Below are 24734 nucleotides of genomic sequence, written 5' to 3'. Positions count from 1 at the left end.
ATCAAACTTGCAGTACTGTTAGAAGTAGACGAAATGAATGCACGACAAGAATAGAAATCGAGAAAATTCATATCATATATATGGGTATCAGTCTCCCTTAGCTATCGAGAGCGAAACCTGCTCATTATGATCAATACAAATCGACTCACCGTCCCGCACCAGCCTGTATCATCTCCGGTGCCTTCTTAGCCCCAATCGCCTTCTTCGCGTCCAGAATCTCCACCTTGGTCAACCCCATGCCACTCAAATACTCGTTGAAACTACCCAAGATCTTCTCCAGACCCTCCTTGAGACACTCCCGCACCTCTTCCACTTCAGGCACTTTCCTCTGTTCTGCCTCCGGCTTCTTGAGAGTCGTCTGGTCGCTCCAGTGTATCTCGACTTTACTCATATATTCATCGATCTTGGTGATTGCCGTGGTGAACACGCGGATGATTTCAGGAATACCTTCATGGAAACGTCCAAGTGCATCTTGGCTGAGAGAGAAAACAGCGAGATTTGCAAGCGCTGTGACTGCGTTGCAGATGAGTGAGATGCGGGAAAATGGGGCGCCGAGGATGACTAAGTTTACGGTTCGGGGAAGCGATTGGGAGAAAGGCGCGCCCAGCGGAGAAGAAACGAGCTTGTTGTAGTAGACCGATGCAAATGAGCCCGCCTGTTGGGCACCTTCCTGAGCCTTCTGCACACCCTTCTTGATTGCTTCCCGGCCGTACGCTTGTTGCGAGTTGCCGGGTGAGCTATATGACTTCGCAATGCCAGCTGCCGCAGACTCGATGTGGTCCCATTTTGTGTCAGGCCTCGGAGGCAAAGCAGCGATCTGCTTGTCGGATTTCAAAGGCTGTGCGATCTGTGGTACTAAACCAACAGGTGCGGTTGGTAGCTGTTGGACGGGTGTTGCGGCTGGGTTGTAAGTGGGATCGAGGCCGATGCTTATGCGTTCGATGAGAAGTTTGATTTCTGCGAGACAGATGTCGGTGACCTGCTGGAAGGTTGGGCCCTTCTTGCGGTCAATTTCTCCGTAGATGGTCTTACGGCGATCGGGGAAGGCGTCGGTAATCAAAGCGAGCTCCCAAAATGCGATTGCCTGGTTAAGATTAGCTGCTGATTTAAGTTTGCAATGCTCCAGCCTACCTTTACAGCTTCCTTCCTTGACTTGAGGCCGTTTAGTAGTGTTCCATTGGGATCCTTCGAATCGGCGGTGATCGGCTGCGCGTTCTTCAACGGCTCCTGCGCAATGTACAAGTCGAATGCCTTGTTGACAAACTCCCACAGCAAGACAAGGAGTGCACCTTCCACGGCGAACATGGAACATAGCGGTATGAAGGGGGCCAGTCCAGTGGGTTTGGACGTCTTGGACAAGCTGACAAAGTACTTGCTGAAGCTGTAGTAGTAGTCCCAGATGACGTATCGTGGTCCAGCGAAGTAAAGAGCAAATCCACCAAAGGTAATAGCTAAGCTGAGTATGCTCGACCTCTTCGCCATAGCCAGAAACTGTAGGGCGAGGACTTGCCTGGGCTTGGGTGCCCTTCTGGGCGGTGCTGCGGCCGATGCGTCCTCGCGCTCCTTCTTTGGCTTCATAGCTGACACTTCGATCTTGTCGTAGTCCTTCCATAAGTGTATGCCGGACTGTGCGACAGCCAACAGAAAGAATAGGAAGTGCAGGTAAAGCGGTCTCTCGTTCAACTTAAGTCGTTCGTGTGCGCGCCCGTACTCTGTGAGAGCAAGCTTGTCCTTGCCCGTTCGCGACCACATATACACCTCGCTGTAGAGCCATGCCGAGAATGCATAGAAGACGAGCGTAAGCAGGGTCGACTTGCGCAAGAAGTACTTGTTGAATGTCTCGGCTGGTGTTTGCGTTTGTCGCCGTCCGACGTGCCACTGTGCAACGCGAAGCACGTAGATGATGAGCGCAGGAAGGAATATAAGGAGTGCTCGTATGCCCGTGGGCCCGATAGGAAACCATGACCATAGCAAGCTATCCCATTCTCCCATCCAACAAGCGATCGCATAGCATAGTATCAGTGTGTACCTGCTAGCCTTGTTGAACCTCCGGTGCAGAGCAGGCGTCAGGTAATCTCTATACGGGCGCACTTGAGCTCCGAGGGGCACAATCGCCATTGTTGCAACGCGTTGGGCTTCGTTCGAGGGTCGTGAAGGAGTGTGGGCGCAATTAGCTATCTCATAGCAGAAAGAACAAAGTATGTGGCGTGGCCAACAAAAAGAAAGGGACGAAAGATGCCCAATATTAGCTGTGAAAGGCAGCGCAACTTTGTCAAACAAACACCGTCGGCGGAGCTACAAGATGATCCTAGCCGACAGCTGCATGCTTACCTAAGGGTCCGCGCCATGTGCCCAGCCGCGGGCGTTCGTCATCGCCGCAGGCACCGCCAACCTCCAGGTAGCGATTGATTCACCATCCACCTCACAATCCTGGACTACCACAAACCTGCACGAGTCGCCTAGCTTAGAGGTGAATAGCACCATCCGAATACCAGCCAAGGACCTGATTGCCCTTATCCAGCGCTATGTCTTTCCAGCGTTCGAGTGCCCTTGAGGCGCAGCCAACGACCTTCCGAAGAGAGGACGACCCGCAATACGCTGACGACCCGGAGTTTCGCGACTTCGCCAGCAAGCTCTCTGACGACCTCTTCGCTCTCACACGAAATGTTGCCCGCCTATCGCAGGAAGTCACCAAGCTCGGGACCAAGCACGAGACCGCGCGTGTGAGGGAGCGCGTGAAGACGACGGCGGAAGAGACGTCGGACAAGTTCAAGGAGATAGGCGAGGGGCTGAAGAAGATCACCACATGGCCTGATGTTGGGGTATGACGACCTCTCGCGAGACGAGAAGACAAGACAAGGACATTGGACTAACAGACCGCAGCCCTCACAAAAGTTCACGCAGTCGAAGTTGAGCCGCGAGTTCAAGGCCTCGCTCACAGAGTTCCAACAACTACAAAAACAGGCCCTCGAGAAGGAAAAGGCCTCGGCGCAAGCCGCCCGCGTTGCCCTGCAAGACGTAACATCGCCCAGCGAAGAGCGCGGAGGAGACTTTGCGCAGCAACAGGAACAGGAACAGCTACGGTTAGCCAACCAAGACGACGTCGATTTCCAGGAATCCCTCATCATCGAGCGCGAGTCCGAGATTCGCAACATCGAACAGTCCGTCGGCGAGCTCAATGAGCTGTTTAGAGATGTGGCGCATATGGTGCACGAGCAGGGTGGGCAACTCGATATCATTGAAGAGAACGTCGAGGTCACACACGATGCATCGAGGGGTGCGCATGTGAATTTGAAACAAGCCAGCAATTACCAGAAAAGCGCGCGGAGCAAGGCCTGTATTTTGCTGCTTATCCTGGCGATTGTCCTGGTAATCATTTTTCTTGCGGTCTTTCTCGATTAAGTTGTGCTGATTCCGCAAGGGCATCGTCATTTTGTCTGTTTCGTAGGCGTTTGCATTTGTCCTTTGTTATACCATGGCGCGAAGCGCTTCGTTAAGAATTTACAGTTACAGCATGTGTAGTTCATGAGACACTCATTTCCTAGGTCTATAATCTTATCCTATCTTCCCATTTCTAGATCTCTTTATATTTAATTAACTCCCCTTCCCTTCTTTTTTGTTCCTCTATAGTCCACTAATTAGGTAGTAGTGCACTTATTATGGGACATCCTCAGTTATAAGAAGTGTTTACCAAACCTAGTGTACTTAGCTATCATTACAAAACGCTGCGATAATGTAACTTCGGTAGTATATATATTCTAGGCTGCAGCGGTCCGCAGTTTGAGGCTGAATCGCATGCACTGCCCCACCACTACATCAACTCACAAGGTACGCTCAACGATCAATAAGTAATGGACTACCCACTTCAGCCGTTTGTGTTAATCATATAGTCAATTAACTTTTTTTCGATATATGTTTCGAACCCTTTATCGAGCTGGCAACTCTATGGTAACGAGGTACGTAGCGCATGTTAAATATGGATAAGCTGTTCATTTAAGATTGTAGAAGCTCCAAGCAGTTGCACAAAAATGACAGACACGCAATCCTGGTCGCGCGTATTGTCGCGTGCGGATCAAAAGCGCAATGTTTGTGCCATTGATCGTAACGTGCCACAAAGTAGTGTCACATACCGATATCAGCCTCTGGAAACGGCCGAGAGCATACGACTGCTGAAGATTGATGGTGACCCGCCGTTTGATGTGCAGTACTCTATAGTTCATACGACGATCACAACGGCGCCAGACTACGAGACCCTCTCTTACGTCTGGGGAACACCAAATCGGACTAGTACTATTAGTCTGTACGACGGGAGTCTCCTTCGCGTTACGAAATACTTGAAGAGCGCACTTCCGCATATATCAAAGCACTGTCTGACGAGGTTCATTTGGATTGACCAGATTTCGATAAACCAGGACGACTTACTAGAAAAGAACCATCAAGTGCCTCTGATGCGAAGTATCTACTCTGGCTGCTACTGCGTGATAGTGTGGCTCGGTAGGCTCAGTATGCTTCCCATAGAGAACACTAGTCTTGAAGATATCTTCTCTTGTGTTAATGAGTTGGAGGTCCGCCGGCGGCAGGCTAGCGGACCAATCTCGCAAGAGCCTTTAGGTTAGTGATAAAAAAACTCAGGGTGAAGTAAAATCTGACCTTGAACTCAGACAGCCGTTTCAAAAAGATTGCGCAATCGGAAGAGGCGTCATGGGATCTCGCTGAAGATCTTCGAGACATCGTGACATCGCCGTGGAGTACACGAGGATGGGTCTTTCAGGAGGCAGTGCTTCCGCGGGATTCCAAATTGATTCTTGGGGAGCCACTTATCTACAAGAAAGGTGGCACGGTGTCACTCGAAGGGCTAAATCGGACGCTTACTGCCTACTATGACAACATGACTGCGACACATCTTACTGCGGACTACTCACTCCGTCAAAACGAGTTTCAGAGCTTCCTAGCTATCCTCAAAGGCTGGTCAGATCATGTCTACTTTTTTGGCCCGAGGCCTCCATTCGAGCATGTACTCTCACTGTACTCCCCTCGTGCGAAGACTACTTGTGCGCTGGATCAACTATACGCCTTTTTTGGACTGAACGATAATCAATTCATCAATCTGCCAATATCGTATGAAACCAGAATGGAGGATGCGCTTGTATCTACCACTCAGGGGATCATCCGCGGTACATTGCGGCTGGATATATTTGAATGTATACCCAGAATAGGCGTTATCAGCATAGACCTCCCCTCATGGGTTCCCAATTTCGTTCAGCCTAGATCAACAGCGCCTTTTACACGACCCGTTACTTATGGCGTATGGAACACGCCTCAACCATTGGGAAATATATGGCTCGGTTATTGCGATGCCCGAACACTCCACGCATACGGACGACGTATAGACACTATACAGGCTGATTTACTTGACGGTAATGGTAATGGTTATCCAACCAGTGACAAAGAATACATTAGAATCCTCTCCTACGCTTGCTCATTAACACCCAAAGACGCAGGATCTCCGACCATGGAACGACTTCTACGCGCACTCGTGGCTGGTGACCATGGCATACCCCTAAGGGGTAACGAACCCCTATCTTGGCAAAAGGAGGATGTAGATACCGTCGCTAGCTTCATTTCTGCTCGTATGTCAGATTCTCTGCTCGGGAATACGTCTGAACATTACCGGCAAATCAAGAAGCACCTCGAAGATTTTATGACCTGCAAGAAACAGACCATGTTTGACCGAGATCTCTACCTGACACGACTTGGACGATTTGCTACGGGAACACGGTTGCGACCTGGGGATGTCATCTGTATCCTTCACGGCTGTACCCACCCCGTCGCACTTCGAGCACGTAAAGCTTCAACATTCGAGGTTCTTGGGACGTGTTATTTAGAGGGCTGGATGGATGCTTGGAATAATGGAATGGTTGATTGGGACGTGCATGATACGGAGGAGTTTGTTTTAGTTTAACTTGTAATGTTTGGGTGGTCAATCTCTACTTTGTTGATGATTAGTCGCGAAGACAGGGTGTATATATGACAAGTTAGTAATGTAGAGTTAGTACACGCACGACCTTGCCCTCTGTCAGGGTCTGCAGCAAGGCAAGGGCTCCTTTTGCATAGAAGAATTGAAATAACATCTTCAAGAAGCTTTCTTATATATTTCATGTTAGGAAGTTGCTACCACCAAAGGTTAACAACATGAGAAGCTGTCACCTACAGATACAATATTTTGCCTTTCGCTTTCCGATTCACCTGTATTCCATCAAAGATATTCATCTCCAAAAGCCATCAGATACACTTCGTGGTGTTCTCCATCTGCCACATACTAGAAATGGCCCTCTAAAGACTCGTAATCTTTTCACGGATCACACAATTGTACTGATGCTGTTAGTAAACGTATTAATATAATACCGTCTTAAATGTTTCGGCCTTTGGGCATATCGTATGGAGACCTATTTTGGCAAGTCAAACTAATTTGTTACATGATGTAAACAATCTACTGTTTACGTGCAACAACCCCTATTAGTTTACATACCAGATCCCCCCCCCCCCCCCCCCCCCCCCCCCCTACCCTTCTAGGCCTTTCGTAATCAATAGATCCTAGTACATCTACCATGCTTCCGCCATAACTCCCGCTTATTCAATCCGCATTCAGTACGTGCATCGACATGTCCAACTTAATGGATGGATAGTAACGAGGAACGAAATGGTTTGTATAGAAGGGGATAAAAAGGCAAAGAGGATAAAGACTGGCTAGGTAGTGAGGAAGAGACTTGATCTCCCTACACTTGATTGCGGGCTATGATTTTCAAGATAGTGCCTCCACGGGACTCAACATATGATGGGTAGACTCGTCCTAGAACCATTTTCACTTCCTATATAAAGGTGTCTAGAGGCTGAATCAGCTTTAGCTACGGGTATCGACTCCAAAGTAATCTCCAATACCCATTCCACTCTACGCAGTAGTGACAGGCTCGCCCTTCTCATCGACAAGGCTCTCGTTCGTCCGCACAGGCCCCTCGCCAACACCAGTCAAGATGACCCTACTAACACCCTCCTCGAGCAACGCAATAGCCGGGCCCGCCTCGCCCTTGACCTTCTCCAGCGCCTCGGCGTTGGCTTTGACAGCACTGCCCCTCTCCCCTTGCCAGCCATCCTTCTCGTTCAAGATGATCTTGAACAACCCAGCAACGTCCTTCTCGTTCTCCTCGAGATAGTAAACTACGGCATTTGGGCCCGCATCGAACGTGTACGCTGCGATGATCTTGCCAGCCGCAGCGTTGATAGATTCGACAATCTTTATAGCAGCGCGCGAAACGTCGTTGAGGTAGAAAATGGGTGGGTACGTGTCGAGACAAGTGGCGTGGAAAGAGTTGCTGTCCATCATGGTGATTTTGCCGAAAGATTCAAAGTCCTTGTTCTGAATCGCCTGCTGCATCTCCTTCATGCGTTTTGGCACAACCTCGTTTGCCCTGCTCTGGAACAAAGTTGATGTAGCCACGGTAGTCTGCATGCCCGTCGTACTGCTCACGCCCTTCTTTGCGGCACTCACAACCAGGATGACGGCACGCATGTTTGGCCAGTGCGATGCCGGGGCGACTTCGAACGCTACGCTGTCACTTCCATCGCTGGCAGATCCTTGTTCCCAGCCTACGTATCCGCCAAAGAGCGAGCGGCATGCTGAGCCAGAGCCTTGACGGGCGATACGGGAGAGGTCGGTGGGCGAAGAGGGGAGCTCGTAGAGGTTGGCAATTGCGCGTACGAGAGCGGCAAGCCCAGCTGCTGAACTTGCGAGACCAGCGGCGGTGGGGAAGTTGTTCTCAGAGACAATGCGTAGTGGTAGATCTGCGAGCTTCGGCAAGCTCGCGTCCTTGGCTTCCTCTTGCTTCCTCAGCGCCCTGAGCTCGCGGAAGCATGCCTGCGTTCGGGCACCGGAGACATCTTGCGGTTGGCCGTTGAGGAGCAGAGTGTCCTCGGAGGGGTAGCTGGACGAGCAGGAGGCCGTCGTGTGGGTGCGGAGGTCGGACTGAGCGAGGGTGACGCTGAGGGACGAGTTTGTGGGGAGATTGAGCTTGGGGTCGCGCTTTCCCCAGTACTTTATTACGGCGATGTTGACCGGGGCGGTGGTGCTGGCGCGGTGAATGTCGGACATGTTGGTGTGTGACTTGAGTCTTGCAAGTCGAGAGTGAAAGGGGTTGAAGGTTTGGTGGGGTGAATTTGTTTATGCAGGGTCTTTGGCGGGCTGTTCTGGCGAAATGCAGAGGACTGACCAACGAACACAATGGCAGTTATAAAAACTATAAAATCCTCTTAAGGAGATGAGAGAGATTTCTCTTTCAACTTTAAAGTGAAGCAATAGAGCTAAGAGGACCTTGACCCCTCCAAAGCGGTGAAGACTACATCGTGAATCCGCTGTCCAATCACATGCCATCGCATTCCGAACGACCAATTCAACGCGGTCCGAGCTCAACTTTCTTCGATCATGGCCGTCACCACCCGAAGTCCCTCGACACGACACTACGAACTATACCTCTACCGCCACAATGTCCTCGAGCGACGACCCCGCTGCTGCATGCCCGGTGGACCACAAGACCCGCGAAGCATGGCTCGCCCAAGCCCGCGCGCAGAACCCAGATGCGCCTCCGAATCCACATAGCAGTACATCAACACCACCAGCCTCATCACAACCGCAAACGCAAACACAAGCTCAATCCCAAGCCCCCGTACAAGCATCATGCGACTCGTCCGCCCTCGACCAGAACACCAAAACCCCGACCCCAACAGCAACAGGCCTCCTCTCCCACCTACGCCTCGGCACCGACCGCGAAGTCAGCACAATACCACGCGCCCTGCCCTCACTCCCCGCCCAACAACAACCCCAAGACCCCTCGGCTGCCCCCGCGCGCGCCGCAAACAACGAAATAGACACGGGCTCGGACAAGAAAACAGGGAACTGGATCTACCCCTCCGAACGCATGTTCTTCGAAGCCATGCGCCGCAAGTCCTACGACCCCTCGGAAGCAGACATGAAGACTATCGTGCCGATTCACAACGCCGTCAACGAGCGCGCCTGGTACGAAATCAAGCAGTGGGAAGCAGGACGCGGGGCAGACGCATGTGGTGGACCGCGATTATCCTCGTTTAGCGGGTTGAGCACGAGTTTAACGCCGCGGGCACGATGGAAGTCGTTCTTGGGGTACCAGAAGCCGTTTGATCGGCATGATTGGGTCGTGGACCGGTGTGGGACGGAAGTCGAATATGTGATTGATTTTTACGCGGGAAAGGATGAGGGGAAGAGTGCGAAGGGGTTGAACTTTTATTTGGACGTCAGGCCCAAGTTGAATAGCTTTGAGGGGGTCAAGATGCGGGTAGCGAAGTACTGGGGGCTTTAACGCGGGGAAGTGAGGTGTACTATAGACGGAAACGGATGATGTATGTATATACCTGTACAGCATACTATACTTTGGCGAGGCGTTTTGTTTCGGTTCGTTTCATTTACATACAATATGCATTAGATGGGAGTACGTACGAGTAAGTAAAGTAGTCATGGACAGGAACTTCCAGGGACAAATATGAAGAATCCCCCACTCTTTCAAACGCGCCACCAGCTAAGATAAACAAGCAAGTTCAAGCCCATGCTGTCCGACGCCATAGACGCCATGCGAGACATTGTCCAATGTCAAAGTAGAAATAATAATAATCGTAGTAGCGGATCCACCTAGAAAGAGCGAAGAAGAAGTTGAACCCCCCAAAAAGAACGCACTCATTCTTGAATACATTCTTGTACACCAGGTAGTCTACTCAATGGCAACACCCAGTTTACGCAGTGTGTGACAATTCTTAAGGTCCATCTTGCGCGCCCTCTCCATCGCATCCTCATCTACAAAGAACCAACCCTGTGCATCTTCCATGGCTCTGCGCTGCTGGTAGCGCTCCGTCTGACACCGCACCTTAGTGTTATGGACATACTGGTATTCCGCCTGTTCATCCAGCTTCCGCCACTTCTTCGGGTTGTAGTCGTGTACGTCCTTTGGATCGACAAAATAGTGTACTTTTAGCCTACTCGACGTGCGCTGTAGCGTGTTGGGAGGGCGCGCGTGCTCTAGGACGACCGATGGGCCGGCTGCGGTCGAGGAGCCGGAGAACAAGGAGGAGAGGAGCGGGAGGACGAAGAGGAAGAGGAGGGGCAGGAGGCTGGTGAAGGCCGAGGACGCGCTTTGTTCCGTTTCTGAGCCAGCGGGCTGTGCGGTTCCGGGTCTTCTGCGTGGGCGGCCGCCGCCAAATTGATGGACGCGCACACCAGGGCCGCCGCCGAGGTTGAACACGAAGCCTGGTCCTGTGTCGAAGCCGCCTGTCGTGTACATTAGCATTTGCTATTCCTTCCAAGAAACTGTTTTCTAGCTTCAGTGGACATACCGAAAGGCCCGCCGAACGCTCCACCAAAGAACTGTCTAAACAGCTCCTCAGGCGTCATCTCTTCTTCCCCAAACATCCCCCCTCCACCTCCTCTCCTTCCAAACCCACCTCCGAAAGGACTCGCCCCACCGCCTCCTCCACCACCCGCCGCGGCGGGATTAAACCTCGCATCGGGATCTCCCCCAAACTGATCAAACTTCTTCTTCTTATCCGGATCACTCAACACCTGAAACGCCTTGCTGACCAGCTTAAACGCCTCGTCCGCGCCATCATACCCATTCTTATCCGGATGGGTGAGTAAACTCAGTTTTCTATACGCCTTCTTGATGTCGCCGTCTGAGCAGGTGGATTTTACTGCCTCCAGGCCGAGGATCTCGTAGTAGGCCGTGGGGCCGCAGCGTTTTATACGTATCACGGCGGCTTTTTGCTCGACTGTGAAGGCTCGTCCTGCGCTACCGTCGTGATGGCTGCGGCTGTTTGCCGAGCCGTTGCCGTTTGGTTGTGAGCCCGTGGCCTTGCCGGACATTTTAGCGGACGTCTGAGGTTATGTGAGGGGGATGGGTGTTAAGCGGGTGGGTGGATGTGTAAGGGCCGCCGAGGTGGCAGCGTTGATGTACGTTGGTGCACCGATGTCGTACGAATAGAGGAGAGTTGCGGCGAGGTGTATAGGATGCGCGGGCGCAATGAACGGTCGCAGGGACGGGACGGGGATGTAGTAACAAGTCTGCCGTCTTCTTGCTACAATCCGCTATCTGTTGAAGTTCGAGGAGTCGAGGCCAGTTTCCCGGAACTGGGTTGGCACGGGCCCCGCCTGGCCCTAACGTCATTGACCTTCACCAATCTGTGCTCAATCTCGCGCGGGCGCGACCATTTCCTAGAAAACAAACAACCTTTTGACTGTCATTTCACGAGATCCACCCTTTTCCTTCCCTCGACACACGCTGCCAGTAATCTCACCATGGCCGACAAACCAACTCAACAATCCATGCTTCAATCGCTGCGAAACTGGGGAGGTATGTTCCCTACACCACTTCCCTCACGTGCTCTCAAACTTCACAAAGAGACATATAATTCGCCTCATCCTCTAACACTGACTAGAAAACTCCATCCCCCCAACTCTCTTAGCGACTTTGATAACCGCCCAACACGCACGGCCCTTCCAGCCATTCCCCATGCTCTTCCCCCCGGTCCTGCTCTTGTCCTCGTATCTCAACTTGAGCAACTACAAGACGGACGCGGCGGGTATTACCGCGGCCTGGAGTGGGCTATATGCGATATTGGCGATGAGGCGGAGTCAGGTACGTTGTTCTCTATCTTGTCTTTGAAGTTTGTTTGTCTTCGTTCGGCTCGGTTTGGTTTGTCTGGTTTACTTTCTCTTGCACGGTTCGTTTGGTTTGTCTAATTCAGTTTCTTTGGTTCTTTATGTCTAGTTCAGCTTGTCTGGTTTAGTTTGCTTGATTTATTTTGTCTGGTTTGGTTTGGCTTTCGCAGTACTGTACCGTTCATTGCGTTGCAACACCACTTCTACGATTGCAGAGAGCTCTCCGAGCGTTAAAACCTTTTCTTCTCACTAGTTTGGTTCATCTGGTTTATCTGGTTTAGTCTATGTAGTTTAGTTTGTCTGGTTCAGTTTGTCTACTTTGTTATATCTACTTTGGTTTGTATGGCCTAGTCCAGTCTATTCTTATCTCTTCTATACTCATAAGACATCCAAGTCAACCCGATTGACAGAGCGCTAACCCTCCCCAGGGCCTGAAGAACAAATTCACTGTCCGGGGCGTAGTAAGAGGCGGTTCACTAGCCCTCTGTGCAGTAAACGTGGTAGGATGTGGTCTTGCCTACACATTTGGCAAGCGGGAGAAGGAGGAGAAGAAGACTGTGGTGTGAGATCGGTCTATCTATCTGTAGCAGGTGCAAGCGACAACGTGTATCATATTACAAGTGTAAATACGGCTGTAAAGTTATTGGGGGGATGGGAATATGACTGTAAACGCGATCACTTCAGGAGCATGCATATTGGCAGAGCGAATCTAGTCACGCGTCATGTCTTATTGGGATGACTCTTCGAAACCAACCAAAAGTCTGGACTAACTGCCTCCCTAACAAAACGTGACATAAACGATCGGACCTGACATGCTTTGGAAAATGCAAGTCTCTATCCGAGGCTACCAATGCTTGATCTGTCCCAAGTCTATCACAAATGCCGTTGCGCCTCAAATGACCGTGCAGCAAGTTTGAACTCCGTATCTTCTGTACATAGTACGTCCCCCGTGCGTGGTCATCCACCCCCTGGAGCCTCTTAAGATGTATCCATGGCGTCGCCGGCGGCAGCAGCCTTACGCTCCGCCATCTTCTGGGCGAGCAAGTTGGCTTTCCAGCTCTGAATCTCTTCTTGCAGCTGTGTGTTGGGAATTACGTCGTCGATTGTGAGTGGTGTGCGGTTGAAAGGATCGTGCGGGTCGCTGAGAAGATGGCTCTGGATTGTGCTTCGGTCAACGACGATCTTGCTGATAGGTAAGGTGACCGGGTCTTCCATAAGTGTGGCCAAGATAGGATCCGTGTACTCCTCTGGAATGTCTCCGAGATCGGCTTCTTCCAAATCTGCCAGGTCTTTCGCAGTCTTAATGCGCTCAGCCATGTCCTGCCACTCTTGCATCTGCTCGGGCGACTTGAGCTTGAAGCGCTGTAGGATCTTGTAGGCTTCGTCCCAGTACTCCGCGCGGTATGAGCGTCCATCTGTAGCAACAGAGTCAATAAAAGACTGCTTGCTCTGGAGATTTAGGTACACATCTGTCACTTCAGCCAGCATGTTTCGCGGGTTCCATCCATAATCTTCCGGGTTCTCCACCTTGAGGTTAGACTTCTTTGGACCCACTAGGGCTTCCAGGTTATAATCCAACATGTGTGCTAGTCGAACGACGACCTCTTTCTTGGTGAATGAGTCCGCGAGCGCTTCGGTGAACAGCTTCAACATGGCGACCGTCTCGTTCGTCAACTGCATGTAGCTCTTGGCTTTGCCTTGCGCGGCCGAGAGCTTCTCTTCTTGCTCTTGTCGCTCGTTCTGATCCATATCTGCCGGTGGATTCTTCAGCACCTTCGAGATCTCGTGAATGTCCTTGAAAGCAGTAAATGACTCGTCCAAGACGAATGTGACATCATTCAACAACAGATTGACGAATTGAACGAAGAATTCAAGATTGACCCTGGATCTCATCAGTATATACAAAGACATTACACTGTGGAAACATACCGCGCCTCGGTTGCGAGGTTATCCCGATAGACGGTGTTTGGCCAGATGCACTTGATGACTTGGAAAATTTCGTAGCGGATGTTGAACTTGTCGTAGAACTGCGTGTGGGCACCTGTGCTCTCACACTCTATATAGAACTTCATGAGGGAGTGGAGCAGGTGCTGCATGGCGAAGGGATGTGCAAAGAGAGTGTCGCCCAGCACTCCCTTGGATCGACCAGGAATCTCCCACACACCGAAGAAGAGGATGGTGACAAGGCCAGACTTGAGGTACGGGTTCTTGATATACTCTGAGCTCCTCAAGAGCGCAATGCAGATCTTCACCAGCTCCTCACATTGGGTGGTGGTGATGATATGTGGCATCACACGGGTGATGAACTTGAAGTTCCCGACAATGTCCTCAACAAAGTACTCTGGCAGGCACATGAATTCCACGGGTTGCTCGCTGGGGAGCGGCAGTTGAAGCTCTTTCTTTGGAAAAGACGCTCCTGGGGACACAAGTCGCAGTAACCAGACTATGACGTACCGCATCAACTGCATAGAGCGAGCCTGGGTGGTCTCGTCAAGCAAGACGCCCTGAATTGCCAGAATGCTGCATTTGCCCCGCTCGATCTGATCTTTGACTTTTCTAATATGGTTGTCAAATACCTGTAATTGTACTGGGTTCGACATGTACTTGTGTCGCTCTGGCTCCATTTTAGCCAGCTCTTTTTCTAGCCATTTCACGTCCTTTTGCAGACTAGACAGCTTGGAGTTGGCAGCCTCGGTACCGTAGTGATGAGCGGCTACCGTCAGGAAGAAAACCTCGCTAATAAAGTTGTTGGTGCCTTCAACCTTGTGGCTGTAGAACTCATCAGAGGTTTGTTGGTCAGCATTGATCTTCGTTTCGTCCTTGATGTCAACGCGTGGTGATCGACGCAGATAGTCAATCTCTATCCGGTCGATCTTGGAAAAGGTTGCGTCCATGAAAGGCTCGCATAGACGGTCTAGGATGACAGTAACGTTGACCATGAAACCGTCAGACGAGACCGTCTTGCTGTCCACTTGTATAGCCCGCCTCTTGTGGTTCTTGTTCACTGTCAACGCAAACCAGTCAAGTATCTTTTCCCGCGTTTCCTTATTCTTGATGAAGGCGTTTGTGATGTCGAGCAGTTCCTCTTGGTGGGTTTGGAGCGTCATGCGAACCGCTCGTTGAGCGTTTGCAATGAGGCTTTTATCCGTGGCTGCGGATCCGGAAAAATAGTTGAGTGCGACCTCACTCTGCATTGGAGACAGGCGGAAGAAAGGGCCTAAGAAAGTCCTCGTCTCGATGTGCTGAGCTTCAATATCGGCTGGCAAGAACGTTTCCGACTGACCCAAGGCAGCAATGAGCGGCGGGAAGCGGATGAAGACGCGTAATATCAGCATGTAAGGCTTGTAGTCCCCGTTCATGGAGACTGTTGCCAGTCTCCGGCTCAGATCTTCCATGGCGCCCACGAGGGCTTCTCTGATCGTCTCATCTTCGCCTATGCGCTGGCTAGCCTCGGTGAGGAAGTCGTAGCAGATGCCGTGCTCATCGTCTGGCCCCAGAAGTAGACGCTCGGCCAGTGGATTCTCCGCGGGCGTCTCCTCGCCAAACATGTCCGGCATAGTCGCAGCAAATATGCAGTAGCTGAAGCATAGCCGTCTGGCCTCTTTGGCAATTTCGAACTTGGGATCGCTCTTGTTGGAAATGCTCTTAAAGAGCTTCGACACGCGCTTCCAGCAGCCTAGCAAATAGTGCAAAGCACTGCCTTGCGACTGGCTCGACGCAGACTCGAGTATGACTGAGTCGAGCATATCGGTGGTAAAGCGGAGCGGCCTGGCCTCATCTTCGAGGTCGCCCTTCGCGTCCGCCGCGAAAAAGAGCTTGTGTCCATGTGTATCGTGTGTACGGTTCTCGTCCAGGGTTATCCTGAAGACGCCGCTGATATTTCGATCTTCCCACGCTTCTATGCTCACTTCCTGGGCCTTTGGGGCAGGCCGCGACAATGTGCCGCTGCTCGAGCGTTGAACGGGCTTGGGCTTGATGGTGATTTGGGCTTTGGGTGCGTCGTCGGTCTTTATGCCTAGCTGCGAGAAGGGGTTCGGGGGTGGTGTCGCTTGAGTCTGAGGTGGCTGCTGTGCTGAAGCGTCGACCTCTGTGGGCTTGGGTGAGGAGCTGCTGGGTGTTGAGGCATCTAGAGCCGTCGATGGCGTTCGTGAAGGGCCTGGAGGCGTGGGGCCGCCGAGCTTCGCAAGTCGCTTTGCACGGATCTGCGCGATATGCTCGTCAGCGGGTCTCTTGAGCGGGCGGTTGGGGCTCACTTTATCAGCGTCGGACATGGCGCTGTCTTGTTCCGGTGGGGGCGGTGGTGGTGGTGATGGGGGTTGGTCTGCCATGATAGCGAGTGTGGGAGGGAGAGAGGGTGGAACAGCGCGGTATTAATGTATATGTGGGGGGAAAGGAAGGAAAAGGCCGTTCGGCGTAAGGCGTGAGACGTGAGAGGGTGAAAGTTGGGGTTGATTGCTAGCTGAACCGCGGAACTGCGTAGAGCTTCGCGGAGCCCCGCCACGCCCTGCATCTCGCCAACTCACGTGTGCGCAGCTGGTAGAAGACGGGAGAAAAGATTTAGTAGATGATTATTCAGCAGCAGGTATTTCTGCTTATTTATGCACAAGTGGAGTTTAGGTGGCAGGTTAGAATATACAAACATAAGAGACTGAGCGTGCACCTGGACCTTGGTGCTTCTACTGTAGGTGTGCTTATTATTATTATGCTGTGCTGATGGTCATAGCTCCAAAGCCTCACGAGAACGTGCAACTGGCCTCCCCGCAGGATACGACGTGACGTGTGTAGGAGTAGACGGAATACAGAGGCAGGCTACTCTAGGTGTAGGCCTACGTACGTCGATAGCCGTCTAGTGGCACGCGGTTGTTCCCGTACTAACAATTCTAGTTGCACCGGACGAGAGAGACAGTTCAGACATGGATATAATAACAAAACAATGCTATACCAAGCCACCCGCAAACGCAAGCGAAGGGAGCTCAGTGCCCAAACGGCTCTTTGACATGACACACTTCAGCAGACCAGGCATCATCAAAGCCAGTAGCAGGGGCCAAATGGATGGTAGGCACCAGCACCAGGAGATGGAGGACGCAGGCTACTGGGTAGGCCATAGTTACCGGGACCTGCCGTGCGTTGGGAGGCGGGCGAGCGTCTGTCACATCAAGCAGCAAGCCTAATAACAAGCCTGAAACCCTTGTCCACGTCGTCGCAGCGGTGACGAATGCGCGACTAGATGGAGTGAGTGATGGACTATAAGATGGACTGAAGAGTGGAGGTTGTTTGGGTGGAGTCATGTCATGCTGCATGCAGTCCTGGAGGAAGAATAGGAGCACCATCATGGCAGCAGTTGTGCAGGGCAAAGCAAAACAAAAGGACGCGCAGACGAGTGCATGCATGTGACTTGACTTGGGGGTGCTTTGCTTTGCTTTACCGGTATCTTAGCACTATCTTGCCCTTCAAGCGCTACCCTGACCCTAGCCGACTCTGTCGCTGGCCCGTCTTGTCTGGTCTGGTCTCTCTCTCTCTCTCTCTCTCTCTCTCTCTCTCTCTCTACTTACTTCACTCGCCTCCCACACCACCACAACACAACACAACACAACACCCCGTCGCCTGCACCCGCTCCAACAACACGCCCTCTTCTCCACCATGTACGTACTTGTCGCACCCGTCTCTGCCCTAATTGCGCCGACCCGCTCCGCGCCTCAGCCACGAACTGCTCAGCCGCAGTAGCGGCACGACCCCGTCTGTGATCAAAGTGCCTAGCCACGGACGGCCCTGGAGCCCGCTGCCTCCTCACGACACTCTACTTCAACCACACCCTTCACTCATCACACTTGCTAATTCTCTGCTCTCCCAACAGCATCCTGATCCGCCTTCGATACCCAAAGCACCAGACCTTCACACATCGCCATGGCTGAGATCCGCCGAAAGCTCGTAATTGTCGGTGACGGCGCCTGTGGAAAGACGTGCCTGCTCATGTAAGTGCTGCCTCAGACGTTCCATGGCAACCCTTTGCCCCTTTGTGCACCGCTCAATAGCTAATCCAACATCCACAGTGTCTTCTCCAAGGGCACCTTCCCCGAGGTGAGTGCCAGCCGCGCTCCGAGCCTGCATCCCTGAGCTGCGTCAGCCTACTGGCTGCATCCCCGTCGCAACTTTTCCACGTCAACACAACCGCACACCATGACGCACATGCTGACATTGTCTGCCCACAGGTCTACGTTCCCACCGTCTTTGAGAACTACGTCGCCGATGTCGAGGTTGATGGTAAACATGTGGAGCTCGCCCTTTGGGATACCGCTGGCCAGGAAGATTACGATCGTCTCCGCCCGCTTTCTTACCCCGACTCGCACGTTATCCTGATTTGCTTCGCCGTCGACTCGCCCGATTCGCTCGACAACGTCCAGGAGAAGGTACGCTGCACAGGGCACGCGGACACTGACTGGTTGGCTGACAGCATCATATAGTGGATCTCCGAGGTCCTTCATTTCTGCCAGGGCCTTCCCATCATCCTCGTCGGCTGCAAGAAGGATCTGCGCTTCGACCAGAAGACGATTGAGGAGCTGCACAAGACCTCCCAGAAGCCCGTGACACCCGAGCAGGTCAGTGAACCCTGACATGACCTACTACCTCCTGCTAACCTCCACTGTAGGCCGAGGATGTCCGCAAGAAGATTGGCGCCCAGAAGTACCTCGAGTGCTCGGCAAAGACAAACGAGGGTGTCCGAGAGGTATTCGAGCACGCCACACGGGCTGCCCTGCTCACCCGGAAAGAGAAGAAGTCGAAGAAGTGCTTGATCTTGTAAGCAAGGTCAGAGCTTGATGTCCAAGTAGCGAGCCGCCGCAGCCGCGCCATGTTGAAACGGGGGAGAACAACCTGTGGTGGCTCTCGGGTGTGTAATGGTCGTCTGCCATTTCGGGAAGGGCTACAATGTGTAGGACGGTCGGGGTAGAAGTCGAGTCGCCTCTGTGCTGATCAAGGGCCTTTTCTTCCAAGCGGCTCCTATACGAGGCGTTTAGTGCGCTGGATCTTTTGTGTTTGGCAGTACATCATCTTGGGGTAGTTCATGATGGGTTTATCTTCTCTGAGCGTGTGGATCGAGATTGAGCAGCTATCGGCTTTCAGCAAATGGTAGGATCTTTCTAATAATGTGCGTTGTTTGGCTCGCGTCTCGCAGGCAGCTTCCCTTGTGCTCCATACCAATCGCTCATCTCTTTATGCCATGACTTTACTCACTCCCGTCTCGTAACTGCATGGTAAGTGAGTGATGTAAACTACATTAGTATTCGCTATTATGTTCTTATCTAAATAAGCAGCTGAAATTGTGTATAAATTGGGTTTATTCTTCTCACAGTTAAGAGTCGTGTGCATGTATGCAGAGGAAAGACGGAAGAAGAGAGGTAAACAAAGTGATGTGTCATGTTATGCAACGCTATGCTATGCTATGCCACGCAACCGCAAGCCTATGCTATGCAAATACCCCTATTGACCACGCCATTCTCCAGTTCCTATTTATCCAACGCCATGGCAATGTCATATCCATATCCTATATACGCAAAGTATTCCCTATATGAACAGTGAAAGTAACGTTACTCCCGCCACTGTGAGACCGAGTAAAGGAGCTGAAGCCCGTCCAACAGCTCCACTCTGACCATTCTGGCCCTGAGGTTGACCCTCGGCAGGGGCGGTAGGACTCGCTCCGCCAGAAGACGAGTTTGCAGTCTTCGACGCTCCCGTTGCTGATAGGGCATTAGACCACGTCTGCATCGTCGTCGAAGTAGAAGTAGACTCACCACTAGCCGCACTAGACATCGTCGTCGAAGAAGCCTCCCCAGTCTTGTCCACATCCTCACTCCCCTTGACCCCCAACCCAACCCTCTTCTCATCCGCGTCAAACACCGAATACACGTTCTTGAGAAACACATCGCCGACCAACCACTGCTTATCACTGAACGTCTGGCGCCCGATGATATTGCTCATGCACAACCCGCTCATGGCCCCACGCTCTATCTTCGCACCAACCCAGTCCGCAGTCGAGATGTTATACCCCTGCTTGTTGAACGAGAACTGAATGACCGCAGTGGCTTCGCAGGGTACACCGAACGTCTCGCCGTCTTGTTTGAACCCGCTGATCTGCGAGTGCATGGCCAGCGCGTCGTCCCTGGGCACCAGGATGTACGACGTGCCTGTATCCATGATTGCAGTCCGCCCGCTCAGACCGAGCGTTTTCCCATCCACGCCCGCGTCCTCCAGCTGCACTTCCCAGAACCCGCGGTCGTTGTCCACGGCCGACAGCCAGTTTAGCTCGCCGCTAAACCGGTCTTTGTTCACGGCGCCGAGATCCAGTTCGCCGTCTAGTTTGCCGTCTTTGGCGCGGCTGAGGTGTATGCCGTAGAGTTTCGCGCCGATGAGGTTACTGGTGGATAGTACGTCCATGACTTGCGGCGCGGCGATGGAGCCCGAGGTGGTGGGGGGTGTGCCGCGGCCGATGCCTAGGATGCCGTCCATGGGGTAGGAGCGGAATTCCTGGGATACAGTCGTGGCGAGGCCAAATGTGAGGGTGGGGGAGAGGGCGCCGATGTGCAGCATGTCTGTGGCGAGGGTGCCACTCACTGAGCCGGTGCCGTAGGTTACGCTGAAGGACTTGGAGGAGTCTGGCTACAATGGATCAGTTAGCACAACCTGAATCGACTTTCTGGAGTGTGTAAAACGTAACGTACCTTTACTGTGCTCGAGTCCCCCGCTCCAAACGTATTGTGCGTTTTGCATGCTGAGCTACTGCACTCTTGGCTCATGACCCATGTATTGCTCGCCGCGGTATCAAGCAGCAAATGATACTCTTCCTTGCTGTCGCCAAATGTCACGGCGACCATGTAGCTTATATCCCTGCCATCCTGGTCAATCGCCACGCTCTTCTCCTGCTTGGGGTCGTTGGAATTGACAATGTTGTAAGTGTTCTGTCGAGCTCGGAGAGGGGAGGGTACGCGGCGGAGAGGTAGTGTAATTGGTTGTACATTGTTGTTGGAGTTGGCGTTGGAGGTAGAGGGCGGGAGAGGTATTCGTCGCAGGCGGGAATTGGAATTGGAGCTGGAAGAAGAGGATTTGCTATCGTCGCCGTATTGGTATGGGTAGAATGCCGTGGCTGTGGGTAGTAGTGCTGCTGCTGCTGAGAATGCTAGCCATGTCGATAGCGATGTACGCATTATAAATTCAACGCCTAGTCGTTCCTAACGCCACATGTAGACCAGGTAGAATCTTGAGCTTTCTAGCCCCTGCTCCAGGTACTTTGAATACGCGTGCTATAGCAGATGTTGAATAGCGATTCGAAAACGTGGCGCGTCCAACTACTTCGTTCCAAGGCGAGATCTCCAGGTAGGCAATGCAGTGCTAAACAAACTCTAGAGGAAAGAAAAAAAACGGAGTAGAATAGAATGTCCAAATTAAGCAGGCAAGCATGGAAAAGACAATGCCACCCACCGCGCAGGAATGGCCCAGGGCGTAAGGCGGGAGTCCGGAGCGCGTTATGACCGTTCGTGTTCGTATCGTACCCATGAAACCGCCACCCCGAGCCCTGGTGTAGATCGTCGACCTGAACTGAACCTTCTCCACATCAACACTACGCTCTAAAAACAGCCCTCAAACAAGCCCTAAAGCACTGAAAAGTGGATACGGAGGGAAATGCAGTGAAGAAATATTCATGTTGGACCCGCACTTTTACCGCCGCCGTGGACGCAGCTGAGACGTGACGCAAAGTGATGTGGCATTGAGATGACGCCGGGGCAGCTGAGAAAGTCCGCCTGTGATGATGTGAGCGGAGTTTTGTGCGGGGCGACCCCTGGATTCGAGGGTTTGAAACAGCCCAGTGGCGGCCAGGCACGCCAATCATGGTCGGTAGGGGGAACATCTTGCACACTTTTTGATTTTCGATATTCGATAAGCTAGGACATTTGCGGAATGTAAATAGGACGAAAAGACAGAGATTCAGGTTCGATGATGCACATGAAATGCAGCTTGGTGTTATAAAAAATATTGGATATGTGTATTCAGCTTGTTCTATCTTCTATTTCGTCTAGAAATTCCTGGCTCATTCCTGTTCAAAATGAACTAAGCATTTTATGCCCAGAGAGATATCATCTGTTCAAGCTCAAAAGCTCCTCGACGTACTTCCGAGCATCAATCCCAATCCCCTCCGCCAACCCTTTCGGCCCCCATCCTGCAGCCGAGCCGCCCATCCTCTGAGTCTGCCCAACACTCCCCATTCCCAGGCCACTCCACATCCCACTTGCAAACCGGCTGCTGGAGCTCTTCGTCGTCATGGCCGACGAGTCTCTCGCCCGTCTGACTAGGAATGCTTCACGGAGCTCATCGGTATTGAACTGTACTGAAGAGTGGTGGGAGGCTTGAGATTGGAGTGCTTCGTCACTGGCGCGTGAAGGTGGCAAGCGCATCCACACGACCCACCAACCGCGACTTGTTTTGCATGTCCGTTCTACTTCAGAGAGGTTGCGGCGCGTGCTCGCTACCGTAGCTAGTATCTGGGAGTGGACGTTGAGTGCTTCCACTCGACTCCAGCCCAATGCGTTTTTACTGCTGCTGCTGAGGCCTGCGGCGATGAGTGTTCCTGGATCCGGAATGTTCGGGACACTGGAATGAACTGTGAAGGTGCGAGGATCATAGACGAGGTCGTAGATTGGCTGCGTATTCGGATCTGCGCCCTTTGTGGAGGACATGGTGGTATATGGGTTGGACGCGGCTGATAGCCGAGCGGCGACCCTGTTTGGCGATGTGTTCCTGTCAAGCGAGCGATGAAGTGGGGAGAAGAAATTGTGTATATCTCGGTAGAACGAGGCGATGGCAAGGGCGTCCGTCCGCTGACGAAACATGAAGGTGTAAATGAAGGGGCGATGCTGTAGAAGCAGTTAGTGAGAAGGGACACAATTGACTCGGGGTGCGTACCACGTAGACTATAGGCTGTAGCCGGAAGAGTTTACTTGTTGTCCTATGTTTGACGCCCAAACTCCTCTCGTATGATGGTGTTTGGTCCGAGTCAAGGCTGGGCGCCAGCAAGGAACCCATCGAGGAACCCTCGGGGCGATCCACTTCGACATGTATCGTCCGAAGCGCGATGCGATTGTTCCAGCTGCCATGATCATTCTCATCGTCTACACCCACGTCAAGCATATCGCCCTTTGATCCGATGACGAAGTAACCATCGTTCTCTTGCTGAATCTGTAGCCTGCGCTTCTCTTCGGCCAGATCCACGTCTGGAGCTGGCTCAACGTAACGCATGGCTTGCGGCGATGGTGTCCTTCTCGGTGTAGGTTGCTCTACGGCAGGCTGAGTCTCTTCCATGGTCCTTTTGCCACCCCATGCTGTGCCATAGCCAAGTGTCATGTACTTCATCCACATCTCGGTATCACCCAAAGACGCAAGCATTGGTTTCGAATCTTCTTTCGACGAATTCCCATCACGGGCATTGGCTGTTTCGACAGCAGCAGAAGCCCTGTCCAGAGAGCTTTCAGCCGCTTTGACGATCGGAGGTGGTATGCCGGGAGGCAGACCAGACCCAGACTGCGAGGGAGCTAGCTGTGGCCTGTCTTGCGGCGTAGCATCAGGCGTAGCATCAGGCGCTCTCAGTGCTGAGACCTCTGTCTCTGGATTCGGGTTCCTCCGTCGGCGTTTTCTCCGGTCAGCGGTCGGGTTCTCTTTTACTCCGTACGCATACTCTCCATGGCTGTAGATGGACTCCACCCAATGTGACAGGTCTCTTAGCGACTTGCGACTAATCACTCCCAGACCAGAGAAGACGACGCCATCTGCGGCATGGACGTTCTTTCCACTCCCAAGCCAGGGGTTCACTTCAGCTACATCGAGCGTCTTCGGGTCTACCGACGATTTGGCCTGCTGGAGAGGGGACGCCTCACCGAAGCGCGAGACCATGATGTCGACCAAGCCCTCTGTTCTGCGCGAAAAATCCTCAAGCACATCGCGCTCGCTGCTGCCCCACTCTTCTTCCCCAACCCCCATGCCTAGCTCGCCGCCTGCTGCCAGTTTCATGCCACCGTATATGTCTACAGCAGGGCTTCCGTGCAGGAGGACATCCCAGTTGCTCGCAAAGCGGGACCAGTACTTCTCGAGGATGCTGCAGAACTTTGTGCGGCCGTGCTTCGCGAACATGTCTCCAAGCGTCAAGCCATGGTGAAGAAGGAAAACGGATTGAGCGCGGATAAGCTGCTGGATTAGGAGCGCAGGGGGGCTGACTTCGCGCGAGGAGTATTCGATGGCTGGCTCTGTGGCTTTGCTACCTTTCTCTGTTCGAGGGGCATCGGTGGCGGCGGGGAGCTGGGTGAGATCGATGGACTGCAGTGGCGTCAGTCGAGCATACAACATGTAGGATCATGTACCTACAGCAAGTATCCACCAGCCACCTTCAAGCTCATGAAGCACAATGCGCGATTTATGTGTCTCTACTGAGTCGACGGCAGCCCCATTGGAGAAGCTCCTACTCGGCTGTCAGCGCCCACGCCCTTGAACATAATATGTCGAATGGCGTACTTTGCAAAGCCAACCATGCCCTGCGCGAGCCCGACTTGCCGTAGCTTCTCATTCTCCTCCTCACGCAGCTCCTGCTCTTTCTGTTTGTCTCCCTTGTTCAGCTTCGAGAGTGTTTTGGCGGCTTTGGAGTAGTAGAAGACGATCTGCTGGTGGAACGTTTCGTCTGAGCTGCCTAACGAGGGATTGTAGATGGCGAGGAAGGACAGCTGCGCAGGCACAACCTTTGGAATCGCCATGGAGGACATGCGTGCATACTCGAAGTGCTGCTCGCGATGGCGTTGGAGGTGGGCGCGAGAGTCACCCCGCGGAGAAGCCCTGGGGGTTCAAGATAGCGAGACTGCTGACACTTGCTGTCAACAAGCGGGTGTCTGGCTATTTGAACGCCATGGTTGCAGTTTAGAGACGCACCGGTATGTGTGTGGTTGCGGAAACAGGGGTGTCGCCGATGATCGTG

The 24734-nt window shown here is 52.6% G+C and overlaps 11 protein-coding genes across 11 annotated transcripts; 4 read left to right on the top strand and 7 right to left on the bottom strand.

The window, feature by feature from the left end:
* Positions 1 to 145: 145 nt before the first annotated feature.
* K460DRAFT_372072 (uncharacterized protein) lies at positions 146 to 2118 on the bottom strand (the record flags this gene model as incomplete). The annotated part of the gene is made up of 2 exons (XM_040934474.1): positions 146 to 1084; positions 1132 to 2118. 2 exons carry the CDS (start codon positions 2116 to 2118, stop codon positions 146 to 148), a joined length of 1926 nt encoding a protein of 641 aa, XP_040792162.1.
* Positions 2119 to 2383: 265 nt separating this feature from the next.
* On the top strand, positions 2384 to 3860 carry K460DRAFT_360458 (t-SNARE). The gene is made up of 2 exons (XM_040932276.1): positions 2384 to 2822; positions 2884 to 3860. The coding sequence occupies exons 1-2, from the start codon at positions 2526 to 2528 to the stop codon at positions 3400 to 3402; spliced, it is 816 nt and encodes a 271-aa protein (XP_040792161.1). The 5' UTR covers positions 2384 to 2525; the 3' UTR covers positions 3403 to 3860.
* Positions 3861 to 3930: 70 nt separating this feature from the next.
* K460DRAFT_411448 (HET-domain-containing protein) lies at positions 3931 to 6100 on the top strand. Its single transcript, XM_040937474.1, has 3 exons — positions 3931 to 3956; positions 4006 to 4611; positions 4662 to 6100. The coding sequence occupies exons 2-3, from the start codon at positions 4029 to 4031 to the stop codon at positions 5960 to 5962; spliced, it is 1884 nt and encodes a 627-aa protein (XP_040792160.1). The 5' UTR covers positions 3931 to 3956; positions 4006 to 4028; the 3' UTR covers positions 5963 to 6100.
* A 503-nt stretch (positions 6101 to 6603) lies between these two features.
* On the bottom strand, positions 6604 to 8347 carry K460DRAFT_360456 (diphosphomevalonate decarboxylase). The gene has a single exon (XM_040932275.1). It carries the CDS (start codon positions 8144 to 8146, stop codon positions 6950 to 6952), a length of 1197 nt encoding a protein of 398 aa, XP_040792159.1. The 5' UTR covers positions 8147 to 8347; the 3' UTR covers positions 6604 to 6949.
* Positions 8348 to 8537: 190 nt separating this feature from the next.
* K460DRAFT_349772 (cytochrome c and c1 heme-lyase) lies at positions 8538 to 9386 on the top strand (the record flags this gene model as incomplete). The annotated part of the gene is made up of 1 exon (XM_040931443.1): positions 8538 to 9386. One exon carries the CDS (start codon positions 8538 to 8540, stop codon positions 9384 to 9386), a length of 849 nt encoding a protein of 282 aa, XP_040792158.1.
* A 405-nt stretch (positions 9387 to 9791) lies between these two features.
* Positions 9792 to 10936, bottom strand: K460DRAFT_349771 (DUF1977-domain-containing protein; the record flags this gene model as incomplete). Its single annotated transcript, XM_040931442.1, has 2 exons — positions 9792 to 10345; positions 10411 to 10936. 2 exons carry the CDS (start codon positions 10934 to 10936, stop codon positions 9792 to 9794), a joined length of 1080 nt encoding a protein of 359 aa, XP_040792157.1.
* Positions 10937 to 11368: 432 nt separating this feature from the next.
* On the top strand, positions 11369 to 12297 carry K460DRAFT_349770 (uncharacterized protein; the record flags this gene model as incomplete). The annotated part of the gene is made up of 3 exons (XM_040931441.1): positions 11369 to 11423; positions 11509 to 11708; positions 12160 to 12297. The coding sequence occupies 3 exons, from the start codon at positions 11369 to 11371 to the stop codon at positions 12295 to 12297; spliced, it is 393 nt and encodes a 130-aa protein (XP_040792156.1).
* A 412-nt stretch (positions 12298 to 12709) lies between these two features.
* On the bottom strand, positions 12710 to 16059 carry K460DRAFT_271795 (ubiquitin fusion degradation protein-like protein UfdB; the record flags this gene model as incomplete). The annotated part of the gene is made up of 2 exons (XM_040927757.1): positions 12710 to 13613; positions 13661 to 16059. The coding sequence occupies 2 exons, from the start codon at positions 16057 to 16059 to the stop codon at positions 12710 to 12712; spliced, it is 3303 nt and encodes a 1100-aa protein (XP_040792155.1).
* A 312-nt stretch (positions 16060 to 16371) lies between these two features.
* Positions 16372 to 17294, bottom strand: K460DRAFT_360453 (uncharacterized protein). Its single transcript, XM_040932274.1, has 2 exons — positions 16616 to 17294; positions 16372 to 16561 (listed from the first exon to the last, which is right to left on the bottom strand). Exon 1 carries the CDS (start codon positions 17119 to 17121, stop codon positions 16705 to 16707), a length of 417 nt encoding a protein of 138 aa, XP_040792154.1. The 5' UTR covers positions 17122 to 17294; the 3' UTR covers positions 16372 to 16561; positions 16616 to 16704.
* A 1997-nt stretch (positions 17295 to 19291) lies between these two features.
* K460DRAFT_349767 (acid protease) lies at positions 19292 to 20928 on the bottom strand (the record flags this gene model as incomplete). Its single annotated transcript, XM_040931440.1, has 2 exons — positions 19292 to 20383; positions 20446 to 20928. The coding sequence occupies 2 exons, from the start codon at positions 20926 to 20928 to the stop codon at positions 19292 to 19294; spliced, it is 1575 nt and encodes a 524-aa protein (XP_040792153.1).
* Positions 20929 to 21738: 810 nt separating this feature from the next.
* Positions 21739 to 24716, bottom strand: K460DRAFT_324010 (uncharacterized protein). Its single transcript, XM_040930559.1, has 4 exons — positions 24281 to 24716; positions 24134 to 24227; positions 22682 to 24085; positions 21739 to 22632 (listed from the first exon to the last, which is right to left on the bottom strand). Exons 1-4 carry the CDS (start codon positions 24523 to 24525, stop codon positions 21856 to 21858), a joined length of 2520 nt encoding a protein of 839 aa, XP_040792152.1. The 5' UTR covers positions 24526 to 24716; the 3' UTR covers positions 21739 to 21855.
* Between the last annotated feature and the right edge of the window lie 18 nt (positions 24717 to 24734).

This window comes from Cucurbitaria berberidis (genome assembly GCF_010015615.1).
Source record: "Cucurbitaria berberidis CBS 394.84 unplaced genomic scaffold K460scaffold_1, whole genome shotgun sequence".
Classification (NCBI taxonomy): domain Eukaryota; kingdom Fungi; phylum Ascomycota; class Dothideomycetes; order Pleosporales; family Cucurbitariaceae; genus Cucurbitaria; species Cucurbitaria berberidis.
This window is presented reverse-complemented; position numbering and strand designations above follow the sequence as displayed.

Coding starts and splice junctions, on each gene's coding strand:
- K460DRAFT_360458 (XM_040932276.1), top strand. CDS start 2,526: ATGTCTTTCCAGCGTTCGAGTGCCCTTGAGGCGCAGCCAACGACCTTC. Junction 2,823..2,883: donor CCACATGGCCTGATGTTGGG/GTATGACGACCT, acceptor AACAGACCGCAG/CCCTCACAAAAGTTCACGCA.
- K460DRAFT_411448 (XM_040937474.1), top strand. CDS start 4,029: ATGACAGACACGCAATCCTGGTCGCGCGTATTGTCGCGTGCGGATCAA. Junction 4,612..4,661: donor AATCTCGCAAGAGCCTTTAG/GTTAGTGATAAA, acceptor CCTTGAACTCAG/ACAGCCGTTTCAAAAAGATT.
- K460DRAFT_360456 (XM_040932275.1), bottom strand. CDS start 8,146: ATGTCCGACATTCACCGCGCCAGCACCACCGCCCCGGTCAACATCGCC.
- K460DRAFT_360453 (XM_040932274.1), bottom strand. CDS start 17,121: ATGCATGCACTCGTCTGCGCGTCCTTTTGTTTTGCTTTGCCCTGCACA.
- K460DRAFT_324010 (XM_040930559.1), bottom strand. CDS start 24,525: ATGTCCTCCATGGCGATTCCAAAGGTTGTGCCTGCGCAGCTGTCCTTC. Junction 24,228..24,280: donor GGCATGGTTGGCTTTGCAAA/GTACGCCATTCG, acceptor ACAGCCGAGTAG/GAGCTTCTCCAATGGGGCTG. Junction 22,633..22,681: donor TACAGCCTATAGTCTACGTG/GTACGCACCCCG, acceptor CTGCTTCTACAG/CATCGCCCCTTCATTTACAC.